General features: G+C 62.2%; 1 protein-coding gene across 3 annotated transcripts in view; it reads left to right on the top strand.

Annotated features, from left to right (window-relative positions):
- GALNT9 (polypeptide N-acetylgalactosaminyltransferase 9) overlaps positions 1-16,360 on the top strand; it is a 73,091-nt gene that overhangs the window by 38,126 nt on the left and 18,605 nt on the right. For all 3 annotated transcript variants that reach the window (XM_004779569.3, XM_004779571.3, XM_004779570.3), the window contains 2 exons: positions 2,935-3,132; positions 9,197-9,314. In XM_004779569.3, coding sequence (XP_004779626.1) covers positions 2,935-3,132; positions 9,197-9,314 — 316 coding nt within the window. The remainder of the gene's footprint in view (positions 1-2,934; positions 3,133-9,196; positions 9,315-16,360) is intronic.

The following is a 16,360-nucleotide window of genomic DNA, read 5'->3' as shown; positions in this document are numbered from 1 at the left end:
AAGCGGGTCCCTTAGCCTCTCTGATGACGGCATGTGGGGGTGCCCTGGGCAGACGAGAGAGGGCTTTATCGTGGCTGGGGGAGGGGGCGGGGGCAGTGATCCCGCGGGGACACCCTATGTAGGGAACAGTCACGGTGGGATGTCCAGCGTGTCAGCACGACATGTCAGCACGGCACAGGCAGGGGAGGCGGGGGGCGAGCGGGGGAGGTGCGCCCGTCTCCCCTGTTCAGGTGGGATGCTGGACGTGTGCCCGGGGTGGGGGCTGCTGCCAAGACTGTGTGAGTGCCGTCCAGGAGCCCCCCGCGGGCGTCTGGCTCCGGGCCTTGGGGTCAGATCAGAACTTCCCTGGGATGGCAGACCAGCCCCCAGGGGCCGGCCTGGTTTGAGGTGGCCTGGGAGCCCAGGGAACGCTTTGGACACAGGATGTGCCCACAGGAGTGGCCCACGGGCAGAGGGAGGTTTGACCATGCGTCTCGGTGTCCTGGGGTCCGGGCCACAGAAGCCAGGAGGCTTTGAACAACAGAAACTCTCCATTCTGGGGCCTGAAGTCCACTGAGGGGACACAGGGGTCAGCCAAGGCGCCTGGGGAGGAGGGGTCCTTCCTCGTCTCCTGCAGCCTCCAGGGTCCATGGTGTCCTTGGGCTGTGGCCGCAGCCCCATGGCCTCTGTCCTCCTACGGCTTCTCCCCGTGTGTCCATGACTTTCCTCTTCTGCTTCTCAAGAAGGTCCTTGTTGTTGGATTTAGGGTGATGTGATCGAGGTTAAACCTTCGGTGGGGGTCCTGCAGGGGCAGCAGCAAACAGAGGCTGCCCGTGGTGCCCACCCGCTGAGCCGCAGGGAGAAGTTGGCCCACGGCGGCGGCTTGCCCTATTTCGGTAGAAACTAAAACTCACGATTTATGTATCAAATCTCCCCACGCGTATTTTCAAACACTGCGAAGCCTGACCTACGACATTCCCTGGGATACCAGCCGCAAGAAATGAGGGGTCGGTGGTGGCCGTGCTGACTGGGGACCCGTAGGCTGGGTGCAGTCTGAGTCTGCGCGGCTGGGCTGGACCGGTGCTATGCGTGGCTCTGTGTCCCCAACTGGTCTGCGAGGGTCTGGCGTCCCAGGGTCTCCAAGGTCGTGGTTTCCCGCCAGCCGCCAACGGCCCCAGCAGGGGCTTGGCATCTCCTAGGCCAGTGGAGGCTCCTCCTTCTGCTCTCCTGTAGCGTCTCAGCTGCCCCAGGACCATGCTTTTGTCACCAGGGCTGGTTCTGTTCCCGCACGTTTGGCAGAGATGCGAGTTTCTTCTGCTTGACCTCCCCTCCGAGGGCCCTTTTTCTCTCCGCTCTGCTGCCCTCGTGAGACAGCCCTTCTTCTCCCACAATGTGTATCACCTTCTATCGTTCATTACGGACCACTGCCTGCCCCCACCAGGGTCACTCCACGGGGTCGTGTAGGTTGAACACTGCACAACCATACTTGGTAGCTGTTCCTCCCTCTACCATATCATGAGCTCCCGTGGGCATTTGGAAGCCATCTGGGAGAGCTACAAGTCAGTCACTTCAAATGCAATTTAAATCAGTGTAACTTTAATTTTCACAACCGAAAACCCAGTTATCCGTCTGCAAATAGCGCCCCCCCCCCGGAGTGGCCTCCACAAAGACGCTGCCTTGTTAGCAGATGTGGCATTTGCAGAGGGTTCTTCATCTCTGGGCGCTTTGCTAACAGTAATTAATTAATCCTCGTCGCAAAGCTGGAAGGCAGGTAAGTACCAGGCTGTCGCTCAGCAGGATGGGAAAGAGGACAGGCCGTGTGGCCGGTGTCGCCAGGTGGGACCAGAGGACCTGCCCCACAAGCGGCCGCACCCGGGGCTGGCGCCCTGGCCCTTCCGGCCCTCCCTGAAGCTCCTGGCCCGGGCCCCAGGCAGCGGGCCGCCCATGGCCACAGCTGAACTCCGGCTCAGAGCCCCGGCTTCTGGCGCTGTCTCGTGCTTGTCCTTGCTGAAGAAGCATCACGTCCAAGTCCCTGCTTCCCCAGGGACTCCCCACAGTCTGCAACTCACGCTGCTGGCCAGAGAGGTCACCCAAGGGCCCAGGTCCTCGGGTCCCTCTGCTCTCTGGCTTTACTGCATATGCTGCCCCGCTTCTCCACTCCAGGCTCACATCCCAGGGCCTCGGTGCTGCCCGTGCCCTCACCCATCCCTCCGACACCCATCACGCCCCTCCCGCTCCTAGCCCAGGGCAACCTACACTGACTCCCTATTTTAAACTGGAACCCCCAAGTCAGCCTTACCTTGTTCTCTTTCCTACACAATACCTGTCACCTTCTTGTACCTTCCCTTATATGTTGATGTCCGCCCCCTACCCTCTCAGGACCACTGCGCACTGTTGCGTCGGTTGCACACTGCACAACAGTGGCCAATAGCCTGTCTCATCCTCGCAACAGACCATAAGCTCTGGGAGGCATGGATATATTCCAGTTTGTTAGACCAGGGTGTGGCACATAGTCGGTCCTTAGATTAGGGCTTGTGCGTATACCTCTCACAGGAGCAGAGCGGAAGGATCAGGAGCCGGATCTGGAGCCGGACCTGGAGCCGCGAACCAGGCCCGTGAACCAGGCCCGTGAACCAGGCCCGTGGCAGAGTCTGCGGGCTGCCTTTCAGGGGGTGTCACGGACCGGAGCCCAGGTGGCCTTCAGGTCCTTGGGGTCAGACAGGTGTTGGTGGGGTCAGGGCAGGAAGGTGAGGTCGAGGCCCCAGGCAAGGCAGGTCTGCGGCCAGACGCCCCTGGGCTCCCAGGGCCGACGCCCTTGCCCCGCAGCGGGCTGCCGTCTAGCGGGCGGGCGGGCCTGACCACGTCCCCCTGCCTGTGGGTGGCGGACCCGTCTTCAGGTGCCAGCTGGGGGTCCCGGCGCCGCGGCCCCCCGCACAGGCACACGCCTCCCTGCAGGGCGGAGCCGGCGCTCGCTCGCATCCAGGAGGACCGGCGGCGCATCGTCCTGCCGGCCATCGACAACATCAAATACGACACGTTTGAGGTGCAGCAGTACGCCAGCGCGGCCCACGGCTACAACTGGGGCCTCTGGTGCATGTACATCATCCCGCCCCAGGACTGGCTGGACCGTGGCGACGAGGCCGCACCCATCAGGTGAGCCCATGTTGGGGGGGGGGCGAGGCTGCCACGGGGGCGGTGGGGGGGGGCAGGAGCTGGGACTCGTGGGGGCCACAGGGGCTGCTGGGGGAGGGGGCAGGGGCGCCGGAGCCGGGACCAGGAGGGGAACTGCCATGGGGGGGTTGCGGGGGCTGCCGCGGGGTTGCGGTGGTGGGGGGCGCAGGGGGCTGCTGTGGGCGTGGGGGTGGGCGGGAACCGGAGGGAGACAGAGGCGAGGGGCAGAAAGGAGGAACCAGTGAAAGAGACACGGCAGGACGGCGGGAGAGGGAGAGGGAGCCGGGCAGAGACACCAGGAGAGCCAGGCACGGAGCGCGGGCAGCGGGCGCGGGCGGCAGGCCAGCAGGGCTGCAGACAGGGACCCCGCAGCTGTCCTCAGACGCGTGTCTTTATTTAAATCGATTCCTAAACATGAAAACAGAGAGTTTTCCATGTTGAGAATACACAGATCCCACACTTTTCGGGAGGTGGGCGGCCCGCACTCTGACAAGGCGGCCACGGGCCGGAGCTGAGCAGGGCCGCGTCTGAGCAGGCTCCGGCCTCCCACGGCTGCAGCCCCCAGTGCCCCGTCGCCCCAGAGCCGCTGCCTCCTGTTCAGCCGTGTCCATCCGCAGCTCGCTCTGCCCTCGGCAGCCCCTCCCCCATTGCCGGAGCCCTGGGAATCCAGGCTCCCTAACTCGGTCCTGGGGGTGCCTGTCACCCACTGACCTCCGGGGGCCCCCCACAGGGGCTCGAGACTTACGGGGCTGGGAGTCACCCGCCCCCCACTCTGTTCAAACTGGCATGTCCCTGCCCAAACCCCGCCGAAACGGCCCACTGTGCCAGGCAGCCACCGAGGCCTTTGAAAGCCTCTCCCCCAGGAGGGCCTTGCCGGGGCTTCCAAGCAGCAGCCGCTGCGGGCCGAGAGCCGCCGGGACAACCCACTGTGAGTTCCACGGACCCTGGGGATGAACAGCTCGGCCAGAACCCAGCATCTCGTGGATTTTGAGGAAAATAGTGTTGTCGACACAGAGAGCTGCCCGGAGCAGTAATTCCCAGGACCTGGAGAGCAGCACCCCCTGGGGCCTGGCCCTGTCCCAGCGGCCGCGTCCTCAGAGACGGCCACGGTGCTCCCGAGAGCCGAAGGAGCAGGAACTGGGGCTCTGGGGCCTCTGCAGGGGACGCGGGACACAGGGCCACCCGTGCCCAGAGGCGGGCCAGCGGGCCCCCAGGCTTGCTCGGAGCAAGCAGCAGCGGTTTGAAAGGAATTTTTCTTCATTCAAGATGCACTCGATGCCTCGTCCACAAAACCGGGGCCCAGTGTTTCCCGTCGCAGGACTCAGTGAAGACAGCCCGAGGGGAAGCACCTGAAATTTTTGGCAAACTCTGGACGCCCCGAGCCGCCTGGGAAGCAGGATTTTCTAGCCAGACGGGGTCTTGTCTCAAACTCCCCTTGTCAGTGGCCCTACCTGAGAGCTTCTGAAAACCCCGAGGCCCAAACTCCAAATCAAACACGGGCGAAGCCTTTAGACAGACGCGCTGCCAAAGGAGATGGAGAGGCCCGCAGGTCACGGAGACGCCGGCCTCCGCCAGGAGGGACCGCAGGGAGGTGCCCGGGGCCGTGGGGAGGGCCGCGCTGGGCGCTGCTGAGCTCCCCCACGAGCCCCAAGGCAGGACTGGCAACACCGCTTCGGAAGACGGGTTTGGCGGTTTCTCCTAAAGGTGCAGCCACGTCCCGCTCGGCGCGCCGTCCTGCAGCTGTCGGCCTGGAAGCTCGGGAAGCCTGTGTCCACGCAGAGACCCCCGTGGACACTCACCGTGGCCGCACCGTTCCCAGTCTTAGAAACGCCGCACACGTCCAGCAGGTGTGAGCGGGAGGCTGAGCGGCCTGGGCCCGGCTGCCAGCGCCCGTCGTGGAGCCGAAGGGACCAACCGTCGTCCATGTAACAACAGGGGTGAGACTCAGGACAGTCGGGCTAGGCCGGCGAGGGGCGCAGGAAGGAGACACGACCGGCTTTCAGGGCGCTGCATGCCAGCTTGGAGCTGCACTTAATTCCTGGAGACCCCGTGTCCCGCGGGACTCCCCGCAGATGTCGGGGAACGGGGGCTTTGCTCAGGACCATGGTGGTGGGGATAGTGGGTCCCTGGGCTGTTCCCCCAGTTCTCGCGTGGCTGGAGGCGCGCTGCAGTACTGAGCCCTCGGCTGAGCCAGGCCGCGGAGCAGCTTTGAAGCCCTTTGCCCCCACCCTGTCCTCACCGAGAGGATCCCCTCGGACCCCCCCACCCGCACACGGCTTCCTACCGCTGCCCACGGGGCAGAGACCGGCTGTGCCTGGCTCCCAGCAGAAGGATCTCTTGGAGGTCGTACGACCCACCCCGACTGGACGGATCGCTTCCCCGAGCCCAGCGGAGGGTGAATGCGGGTCCATGCGGTCTCTTCTGGAAAGCGGTCTGAGAACTGTCCCTGCCGCCGACGTCGCTGATGGGAAGAGCCGCTGGCCTTCCTGAGGACATGTCTGCCCATCAGAGCCAGGCCCGAGAGGCAGGCGTGTGAAGATTTACTGGAGGAAATTTTCTTGCTGTTCATTGTACTTGAAGCTCAAGGAGGAGGGAGAGTGGACGTGGGGGAAGCGCGTCAGCCTGGCTGCCGCCTCACGTCCCAGGGCGCGGCTCGTGGGGCCGCGTGCAGGAACCCGCGTGCGTCCCGTGGCCGTGAGCCCGTGGCCAGGGCTGGAGCTCCCGTCCCCAGGACCAGGGCAGAGTTCCACCTATGCATGCGGGGGACGGTGAGGGCCCTGTGGGCATGACCTGGCTTCCCGCAGGCCCAGGGGCCCAGGACAGGCCCGCAGGAAGGAGCCCTCTGGGTTCGGCTGTCGGGCCCCTCCCACAGCCAGGTGTGTGCGGGGCGAGGGCCCGAATCTCACATGCACACACATACCCTGCACACTGATAGACACACTCACAGCTGCACGCACCAACCACACACGTACGTAAAGTTGCTTGCACACACAGACACACTCGCACACACACCACACACACCACACGCACACGTGTGCAGACACACATCCGTGCACAGACACAGATGCACTCCCGGGCCTACACAGGACGCTTCTCCAATCCCCGTGGAAGAACAGTGACTGTTTAACCCTCTGACTTTCTCACTTGTCTTCTGAGAGGTGCGTGCAGGGGCGCTGGCGGTCCCTGCTGCCGCAGGCTGGGTGGCTGGTTCCGTCCCCCGAGTTCATGGCAGCATCCAGGCGGACGGCCCCGCCCCGAGTTCATGGCAGCATCCAGGCGGACGGCCTCCAAGCTGACCTCCTCCGTGCTGCCGCTTTCCGCAGACCACGCCAGCTTAGTGCCCAAGACAGACGCCCATGGTGGGGTGGGCGACAGCAGTCCTCGCCGAGGCTCCCAGGCTCCAGACACCTTCTACAGTCGGTGTTGGCAGGCGGGGCAGCTGGAGGGAGGCGGCGTCCGGCCCGCGGGGTGTGGGCGAAGGAGCCAAGCGCCGGGAAGGCCACACGGCCCACGGGCTCAGAGCCCCCCGGGCCCCCCCTGCTCTCGACACCTCTCGCGGCACATGGGGTGCTTCTGGCCTTGCAGCGGTTGCTTCAGACTTTCCCGAGAGGGCCGGTCCCATGCACACCGGTTCCTGCACACACCCGCATGGAATGCGCGCAGGCGGGGCCCTCGTGCTCCGTGTGCCCGCATGCGTGCGTTACCCTGGGTGCCGTCCCCGTGCTCGCTCGCTGAGCATGTGGCCTCTCGATGCCTGAGCGGGCTCACCCCGACCCCTGTTGGTCTCCCGGAGGCCAAAGGGCACGTTTGGGGGTCTTCATTCCATCAGCACCCCCGCATAGGGCTCCGGAGTCCCGTGGCTTGGGAGCGTGCGTCTGCACGTCTGTGCATGTCTGTGTGTCTGTTACGAGGCAGGAGCCTCAGTGGGGCCCCAGCTGTGGGCCGTGCGTGTCACACAACAGCCCAAGGTAAGGGTGCCCCTGGACGACATCTCCTCCGGGACCCAGAAGCCCCTCAGCCAAAGCAGCCCGAGGCTTGCTGTGTTCTGTGATCACCGCACGATCTCCTCACGCCGGCAAACTCCGCAGCCGCTGGTTCCACTCCCGTCACCTCGTGCGTTTATTTTCTGTTTATTTTGGAATTCTGAGCAATAATAAAAAAATCATTACCAGCTACGACAGACTCGGCAGGGAATCTGGCACTCTAATTCACGAGAGCCCATACGGAGATTTTCGCTGCCCTGAAGAAAACGAGACAAGTGTCTGTGATGCGTCGGTGCATTGTAACTTCACCCGGCAAACCCTTGCTATTAAGTCAAAAGCAGTGGGGGCGCCTGGGTGGCTCAGTGGGTTAAGCCTCTGCCTTCGGCTCAGGTCATGATCCCAGGGTCCTGGGATCGAGCCCCGCATCGGGCTCCCTGCTCAGCGGGGAGCCTGTTCCCCCCACCTCTGCCTGCCTCTCTGTCTACTTGTGGTCTCCCTCGCTCTGTAAAATAAATAAATAAAATCTTAAAATATATATATATATATAAAATTAAAAAAAATAAAAGTCAAAAGCAGCATTAAAATTTCGTTACCGTTAGATTTGTGACCAAAATCTAGTGACAAAGCAAATCGACTCCTCGCACAAATAAAAGGATAATTGTTGGGACGCCTGGGTGGCTCAGTTGGTTAAGCAGCTGCCTTCGGCTCAGGTCATGATCCCAGCGTCCTGGGATCGAGTCCCACATCGGGCTCCTTGCTCCGCAGGGAGCCTGCTTCTCCCTCTGACTCTTCCTTCCACTCTGTCTGCCTGTGCTCGCTCTCACTCTCTCTCTCTTACAAATAAATAAAATTAAAAAAAAAAAAAGGATAATTGTTTTTTAACACCTCTGTTAACTGACCTCTGTTAAACTGATGGGCGTTTACTTCCGACTTGCCACTCGCTGAGCAGAAAAGCTTCTCTGAGTTGTGATGGAGACCCTGCTTCCCTGTTGTTTTTAGTGAGGAGGGACGTCTCTGCAGGAGCAGCAGCAAGAGGAGGGAGCAGCTTGGCTCTGGAGCGGCCCCAGGGCCTTTGCAGACACCGGAAGGCCTTTGCTGCCTCCTGACAGGGCCTGGAAGACACCAGCCCCTCAGCCTACAAGCTGATGGGCCTCGTCTGTGTTTTGAGGCAAAAATCTTTCATCAAAGCCTAGAGGTCCTGCTTCCTTGCGCCATCTAGACTGTGCACTCTCTTTTTATCCTTACTGCCTGGGACTTGCTCACTGTTCCCTCCGTTAGTGATTGAATGAAGAGCGAATGACTGCGTGATAGCAGACCCGGTGATGCTGGCTCACCGTGCCCGCTCTACTCACGGTGCTCTGTAAGACCACTTCCTCGGGACCCATAACCCCGGTAGATTTGTGAGGCATACTAGAGAGAATGTAAGTAGCACAGAGATGCTTGATTCCACAGATAGAATTTCTGCAGACGAGGCAAGATTGACAGTTTTTAAATGTGTGGGTGTGGATAATTATAGAAATAATAGAACAGATGGCAGTCTGTGGTCTACAGCTGCACGGGTTGTGCATTCTACAACTTCAAGGTGTGTCATTCAGAAAGAGCCTGATATCAGTGAGGTTCCTTAGCACGGAGCAGTGCACAACCTATGCCACGGCCCAGTGCTGCCCTGAGTTCTGGCATAGAGAACGGACAAAATAATGAAGGAGGAAAGCAGGTGACTCGGGCTTGGGAAATGATGTTCAGGACAGTCAAACAACTCGCTCAGTAAACTAGTGTCTATAAAATCCCCTACGCTACCTTGCCCGAGTCGAGTGCTGGTTTTCATCGTCCACTGATGCTCTTCACTTAGCCTTCGGACTTGGCCTGTGCTGGGAGCGTTCCTGGGCTCTGAAGGGGACAAGCATGACCCCAAGGGGGGCCCGCCTGGGTCTGGGAAGTGAGAAGCCACTATCCTGAGTCCCGGGCTGTCCAGCTGCTGGCCTGTTCCATGTCCAGCACCGCAGCAGATCGGGGCTCGGGGCCGCATGCCTGTCACTGCTCACAGCGGTCTCTGCCCCTGCCAGGACCCCCGCCATGATCGGCTGCTCGTTCGTGGTGGACCGGGAGTACTTCGCGGACATCGGGCTGCTGGACCCGGGCATGGAGGTGTACGGCGGCGAGAACATCGAGCTGGGCATGAGGGTAAGTGGTGCCGCACGGGGCCCCCGACCTGTCCAGGGAACAGGTGTGCAGACCGGTTAGGGGCAGCCCGTGGAGTTGGCGTGAGGAGCCACACTGCGTGGGACACCGTGCTGTGTTTGCTCCACTGCAAACGCCACTCGCTCTCGGGCGCTCACGGCGCTGCGGGGAGGTTGGAAACATTCCAAGCTGCTCCTTCGGCTCAGGGAACCGAGTGTCCGCCGTGGGACCACGGCCCTCGAGCTGTCCCCCCTGCCGTGCACAGGGTCTGGGTTCATCTCAGCTGGACATGGAAGGCAGGGGTGCCGGTGTGGGTCGTGGGCACTGGAGGCCCCATGGCTGCTCCCGGTGGGCGTGGAGGCAGCTCGTGCAAAGGCCCCAGGCAGGACTGGGCCCCTGGGGCCCCACGGGGGAGAGCATGGGGCTGCATGGCCAGGGGCACCTCCGAGGGAGGCCACCAGCCGAGATCTATGGGCCCTGGCCCCCACCCCTCCCACCCTCTTCCCGGCACCCCAGGGGCCCCTCCTGGTTTCAAACTTCCTCACCTGGGGAGAACTAATAGAAAGTTCTGGAAGAATCTTGGTTGCAAATCAGGGTCTCTGGGGTGGCAGAGCTCTTCTCTCTTGGGTGCCCGAAGCTGAGGTCCAACCTAGCCCCCAGGGAGGGCACTTTGTCGCTCAGGCCTTTGGGAATGTCGGTGGCGGGAACACAGGTCCCCTTCAGGGGCAGCGGCCCGGACAGCCCTCAGAACCAGCACTTGACAGATCTGAGCAGGCGGCTTTGGAGATCGGAAGTGCTCAGAGAGCCAGCTCCCTGCCGGCGCTGGGCGAGACCCTCCTCCCCGGAGCTCACGGTGCCTGCAGGGAGCTGAGCCTCACCAGCTCTGTGAGCACCGGCTGTGCGCCCGCCTCCGGCTACGGAGGGAACAGATGGCGTAGATCCTGTTTCCCTGCAGCTCACCTTCCAGCGAGGAGGTGAGAAGAGAAAGTGTGTCATTTAGCGAGAAGCACCAAACGGAGAAAGGAGGCAGCGAGGGGCAGGAGTGCAGAGGTGGCGGCAATTTTAGAGGTGGCAGTCAGGGAAGCCTCCCCCCAAGAAGGGACATTTATAGAGAGACCTCCAGGTGCCACGAGGGAGCTTGGATGATCAGGGGAAGGGAAGGGTGTTTCCGGCAGATAGAATGGCTGGTACAAAGGCCCTGGGGCAGGAGCATGCTGATGCGCTCAGGAAGCAAACACACATGCACAGCTGGAGCTGAGGGGAAGGGCGGAGGAGGAGAGAGTCAGCTTCTGCTCTGAGGAAGCCAGGAGGCATTGGTGGCTCTGAGACAGGCTTGGCTTCCGTGTTTCTGGGCTCCTCTGGCCCCTGGGACTCCAGGGTGGAGGGAATGAGGGCTTCTGGAGCGATGCAGAGAGGTGAGGTGGTGAGGACCGGGGAGGTGAGATCCTGCATGGTCTGGTGCATTCTTGAGGAAGCGCCCCCCGGGTTTGCTTGGGGGTGGGGTGGGCGCTCAGGGCGGTCAGAGCTGCCTTGCTAGTAGTTGGCCTGAGCAGCTGGGCAGGTGGAGAGGTCCCTGTGGCGATGGAGACACCGGCTGTCCCCGGAGCCCGGTGCCTGCAGAGGCCGGGTCCCTCCCCACCATGGGGCCTGACATGGGCTCTGACTCTCCTCTGCTTCAAGAAAAAAACGGTTCAGTGCTGCGTTTCAGTCTGAAAAGTAATGAATCAGGGTTTTAATTTGGAGTGCACAGCGCGCTCGAAGGCTGGTGTCCCCGGTGAGGCCGGGTGGCTGGCTTTCCACAGTCGTGGGACCTGCAGCGCCCAGGCCGTCACTCCTGAAAACCAGCGCGGCTTCTGGGGACGGGCTGGGCCCTCAGTGACCAGCCTCCACCCCCCGCTGCCCCCCACTTCCCACCCCACCGCTCTCCCCCAGGGCGCAGACCCCTTCCTCGGCGCTGCTGGTTAACTCGGTCGCGGGTCTGGACTGTGGAGTGGCTCTGCTTGTGGGCCTTGGGATCCGGATCCCCTCTCAGGGGCCACAGTGTCCACCTCGGGGCCTGCTGTGCTTGGCGCCGTGAAGCCACAGCCCGGCGGCCGCGATTCTCTAAACTTCACTTGGGGCCCAGCCGGGACAGGAGGCCCTCGAGGGTCTGCGACTCTGACTCGGGGACCAGACGACCGGACGGCTGTCAGTGGGCAGGGGCGGGGGCCCGGGCTGCACCTCCAGCCTCCAGAGGCTTCCTTAAAACGCCGACCCCTGGGCTCCACCCCGGAGGGGTACACCCGGTGGGGGGCAGGGCGCCGGCACCCCGCAAATGCCCAGGAGCAGAGCCAGGGTGGGGGGCCTGGCTGGGGCTCGGGGGGCTGCACTCCGGCTGGTTTGGGCTTCTGGGGGGCGTTGTTTGTCTTTGCTTCTGGAGTCTTGACTCGCGGAGAGGAAGGCTGGGCTTGAAAACTTGCCACACAGTCTGTAGCAGTCACACGTTTCTAAACCTATTTGCTCTAAGCTCTTAAGTTAAACCTCGGGACCCCGATGATTACAGTTATAAATCTAATCCGGTAAGAACACTCACCTCCCCTTTCCCTCTGATTAATGTTTGATTAACTCGGGTTGAACAGATTAAATGCCGTTAAACAACAATCAGTTCCATTTCTGCCTTGAGTTAATTAAATTCCCTTGGATCTTTTAAAATGACACTTACAGATATAATCTGTTTACTCTCCTGCTGGAGCCCTTGGAAGGTCTGATATCACAGCAGAAATCCCCTCACCCCAGGTGCTTGGAAAGTTCTAGCGTATCTGATCCCTGGAACGTCTACCACACCTCAGATTCTCCGAAGCATTTCAGAAATGTTTGCCGTTCTCTTTGATTCTCTGACACAGACTAATTTTAAATAGAAAATTTAGAGTCAACCTTCAATCATGCCTGTTAGAAACGGAAGCAGGAGGCTACGCCGGCAGGTTTTTTCGTACGCTGACTTTTCTCAACTGTGCTGGTCATCGAACACGGATCCTTCACTAACGATCCCCATCCTCGCGTGGGGAGCGAGCTCAGTGTGGGCCGTGCTCCGGGCTGGGAGCCCCGGGGAGGCCGCCGCGGGTCTGCGCGCACACACAGGGGGTCCTAGGAGCCGTCGGAACGCGCGGCAGACTCCAAGGGGGCCAGGGAGCCGGGCTGCGGCTGTCCCCTGCGGCTACGGCCGGGTAGGGGGAGTGGGAGCCCAGGGAGCTGTGGGGCGGGAGACAGCGCTGGGGAGGCCCCATCCAGCTAGGGTTGCAGGGCCGCAGGACGCTCCTAGAACGTTCTGCTCCCCTCTCTCTTTCCAAGGCAAGCCCAGCTGGGTTGAGGGCAGGAGGGTCTGCGCGACCCTGAGGATCCCCCCTGCTCGGAGCAGAGCCCCCTCCAGGGCCCTCCCCGGGGGTAGAGGGGGGTCAAGCCAGCCCAGCGGGCCAGGCAGGGAATGTCAGCCTGCGGTGGGAGGAGGACCGGCAAGGGCTGTGGCTTCCGAGGCGCCTGCGGGTTCGGGCAGAAGCTGGCCTGGGGGACAGGACAGGGAGGGAGAAACAGAGCGGAGAGGTCCAGGCGTGAGGTCACACAGGGGCCGGGGCTTGGACAAACCCATCCCCAGAGGAAGCGGGGAGGGCAGGCTGAGCTCCCCACACCGGTGTGATGTGGTTCTCCCAAGACCAGGGGTCCACGATGCCAGGAACCAGTGACCCCTGGGAGCCCGACGGAGCTGAGCGGAGCCCGGCAGGAGGGCGGGGAGGAGCTGTCCCTGGATGTCACCGTGACAGCACGTTGTCCCTGAGAATCCGGCAGGTCAGGGAACGGGGGAGGAGCTGCGTCCCATGAGGGAGGCTCTCCCAGAGGACAGGTGGAGTGAGGCGTGTTGGGGAACCGTGGCACAGGGACGCCCTGCTGGGAAGGGGGCGCCCAGCAGAGGCGACCGCAGGGAGGGGGTGTCTGCACTGTGACGTCCAGAAGTGGGGTTGATGCGTGGCAAACACATGGGTGACAGAGAAAGGCAGAGCACCCCCGGCCCGCAGGTGACAGCCAGCAGCCGCTGCTGGTGTTGGTGCTGGGAGGTGGGGAAGGGCGGCTCTCACCTGCGTGGCCGACGGGGCAGGGGAGGCGGTGTTAGCATGGACAGGAGCCCTCTGGGACCTTTGAAGAGGAGTGTCAGCATGGGGAGACCCCAGTGCCCAGCTGTGCTCGGGCCCCGGTGCTGTGACCATGGGTGGGACCGGAACGTCCCCCACCTTGGTGTCCACTTTGCATGGTGGACTCTGGACTCAGGGCTGTGCAGGTCCTGCCGGGTGTGGGGAGGGCTCTGGGGCAGCCGCTGCCGGGGGGCCTTGGGCCGGTTCGCAGAGGGAGGTGACGTGGCGTGGATGCGGAGCAGATATGGATACGAGTACAGTGTAGACGCACGAGCAGATGCCAGCGTAGATGCTAGACGAGGGTGTGCTCACACAGCACAGCTTCACGTGTGTTACGCAGTTTTTCACGTACAAACCGCGTGGACGGGTGCGTTCATACGTGTTCCTTTTTACTTCTGTTGTTGCGGGGTTCAAGGTAGCTTCCCGGGTAACAGGAACATCCCAGCCGGACGAGGTAGATTATATAGATTATATATAGATTATATAATTTATGAGGTAAATTACATACATATGACGCAAGCCAGTGGGGAGGACCCAGGTGCAGACAGGCCTGCTGCAGGGGTCCCGAGTCACGCCCACCCCAGCACCTCCACAGTCGGGACGCGGTGGACGCCACTGGCTGCTGGTGGGGTCGGGACAGTGGTTCACCTGCACCCGCCACCAGCCTGGGGCCCCAGCCCTGTCCCCAGGTTTAGAGCAAGGTCTGCCCCAAAACCCGCCCTCCATGGGCCTAAGACGGGCACAGAGGGGCGAGGGCAGGGTGACCAGCACACTCCCTCTGTGTCCCCAGAGCAGGAACCTGCCGCTGTCCCCATGAGATGCTGATGGCTGGGAGCGGGGGGGGGGTTATCTCTGAAAGCCTCACCCCGTCCCCCTTATCTGCTCCCTACACAAGCCCTCAGAGCCCCAGGGCTCCCCAAGCCCTGAGAACAAAGCCCAAACAGGATCCACAGGCTCCCCCAACCCCCGCTCACCGCGGCGCACAGTCAGCTGCCCGGCCTCCGCTCCCGCAGCCAGGCCCGGCTGGCCCCTCTCTGGAGGGTTCCCTTCCAGCCTTGCTGCTTCCAAACCCAGCTCTCGGCCCCACAGCATGTTCCTCCCATGACACAGCTCTGTCCGTGGCCCCTCGCTGACACCTCCCCCTGCCCACCCCGCTGGACTAGGACTAGGTCCGGGAAGGCCAGGCCTGCGCCTGTCTCATTCGCTGCCTATTGGCTGCTGCGGGTGACCCCGTAAGTCCGGGTCCCATGCCCTTGGGAATGAGCACAGGAATCACCTGGGAGGGAGAGGGCCTCTCTGCGACCTGCTGGACGCCAGAGCCCGGGGTGGGGACACGTCGAGGGAAAGCGAGCTGTCCTTTTGTGGAACAATTTCTTATGGTGTCTCCCAGACAGTCCCAGGTGCTAAGGATTCCGCAGGGTCTCTGCTGACCCGAGGCCTGTGTATCCAGCGCAAGGCATGCTATCTGTGGCATCTGTGGAAAGACACGGGCAGGGGAGGGACGGCCAGTTGTCGGTTTACGTGGGATAGTCCGGGCAGGAACGCCACATCTGAGCAGGTGTGAAGGGGAGAGGAAGCAAGTCAGGCAGCTGAGGGGAAGGCATTCCCAACGGAGGGCGGCATGTGCAAAGGCCCCGAGGCAGGAGCGTGCCTGGCAGGCACGTGGCCCTCGTGGCAGAGACCGCAGGCAGCCCCATGACCCCGTGGTCTTCCTCCTGCCTTCTGGCGCAGATGCACCTCGCAGCCACGCTGTTTCTGGCCTGTCCTTGGCAAGGTGGCCCACCCAGAGGAGTAATTCTGTGGTCCTAGGGCCACGCTCCCCTTCTGTGACTGTGGAAATGCCAGCAGTTCCTCCTAATGCGAGAGTCCACGAGGCCATTAGGGGACATGAACCCATAGCCTCCGTTAGGCTAATAAAGTTCAAGCCAAAGCCAGGCAGTGTGTGCCCCAGCTGGGAGAGCCATGGCAGAAGGCAAGCTGGAAATCGTTGCCTATTTGCAGACTCTTGGACTCGCTGCTTCTCCGTGGTGTTGCGGGAAAGCCTTCACGGTGCTGGGCGCGTCACCGCACCTTCAGACCCGGCCTTTTCAGTGGGACGTGGGTGTCAAACCCCTGGGGGCTGGGTGGCAGGCCTTTCCTTGTCATCCCAGAGGGGAGTTAGATATGCTCCTGTCTCGCCAGAGCGGCGGAGCGTTGCGGTCACTCCAGGAGGGCTCAGGGGATGTGTGACCACACTGCCGCCGGACGTCAGAGGGGTGCAGGGAGCGCTTGGGGCCAGTCTTGGATACTCCTCCGTGGGCAGCGAGCACAGGGGAGTGTGGGGAGCCGACAGTGAAGTCCTGCTCTAGCGGCTTTCAGGAAGGGCTTGCTCTAGTTGCAAGAGGTGGGTCTGCCTAGCACAGCGAGGGTGCCTTCCTGCTCCCCACAGCCCACGGGACACGGTCCACGGTCCACTCCCTGCTGCCTGCCAGGTCCCGCTGAGCAGAGGGTCAGACCTCGGGGCCAGGGGAGCACCTCCGTCCACTTGGACGTCTCGGTGGGAAAACCCTCCAGAGAGCCCTCTGCCGGCCAGCCAGCCGCCCTCTCTCTGAGCTTCTCCGTCTGTCACGGGCAGGTGTGGCAGGACCGCCCTCCAGGGCTGGCAGGGATTTGGTGAAACGGAAGCTCACAGCACCTGAACGAGGCTCACAGCGACTGTAACAGTGATGACACACGGTGCACTTCTGAGCACAGGTTCCCCCTCCTTCCGAAAACCAGCTCTTGTTAGAAAAACCCTGAAGTAAGCAAACCAGGACCGAAGGAAAGTCACGGTAGTTCCTGCCGGCGCCCAGAGGCGGTGTCCTTTCAGAGACGGTTTGCCTATGTGGGAGCGTCGCCTGCGGATGTGCG

The sequence above is a fragment of the Mustela putorius genome, unplaced genomic scaffold (genome assembly GCF_011764305.1).
Source record: "Mustela putorius furo isolate JIRA1106 unplaced genomic scaffold, ASM1176430v1.1 tig00001433_pilon_pilon_pilon, whole genome shotgun sequence".
In the NCBI taxonomy this organism is placed as follows: Eukaryota; Metazoa; Chordata; class Mammalia; order Carnivora; family Mustelidae; genus Mustela; species Mustela putorius.
The sequence above is the reverse complement of the archived record's forward strand: the minus strand, read 5'-3'. Positions and strand labels throughout refer to the sequence as shown.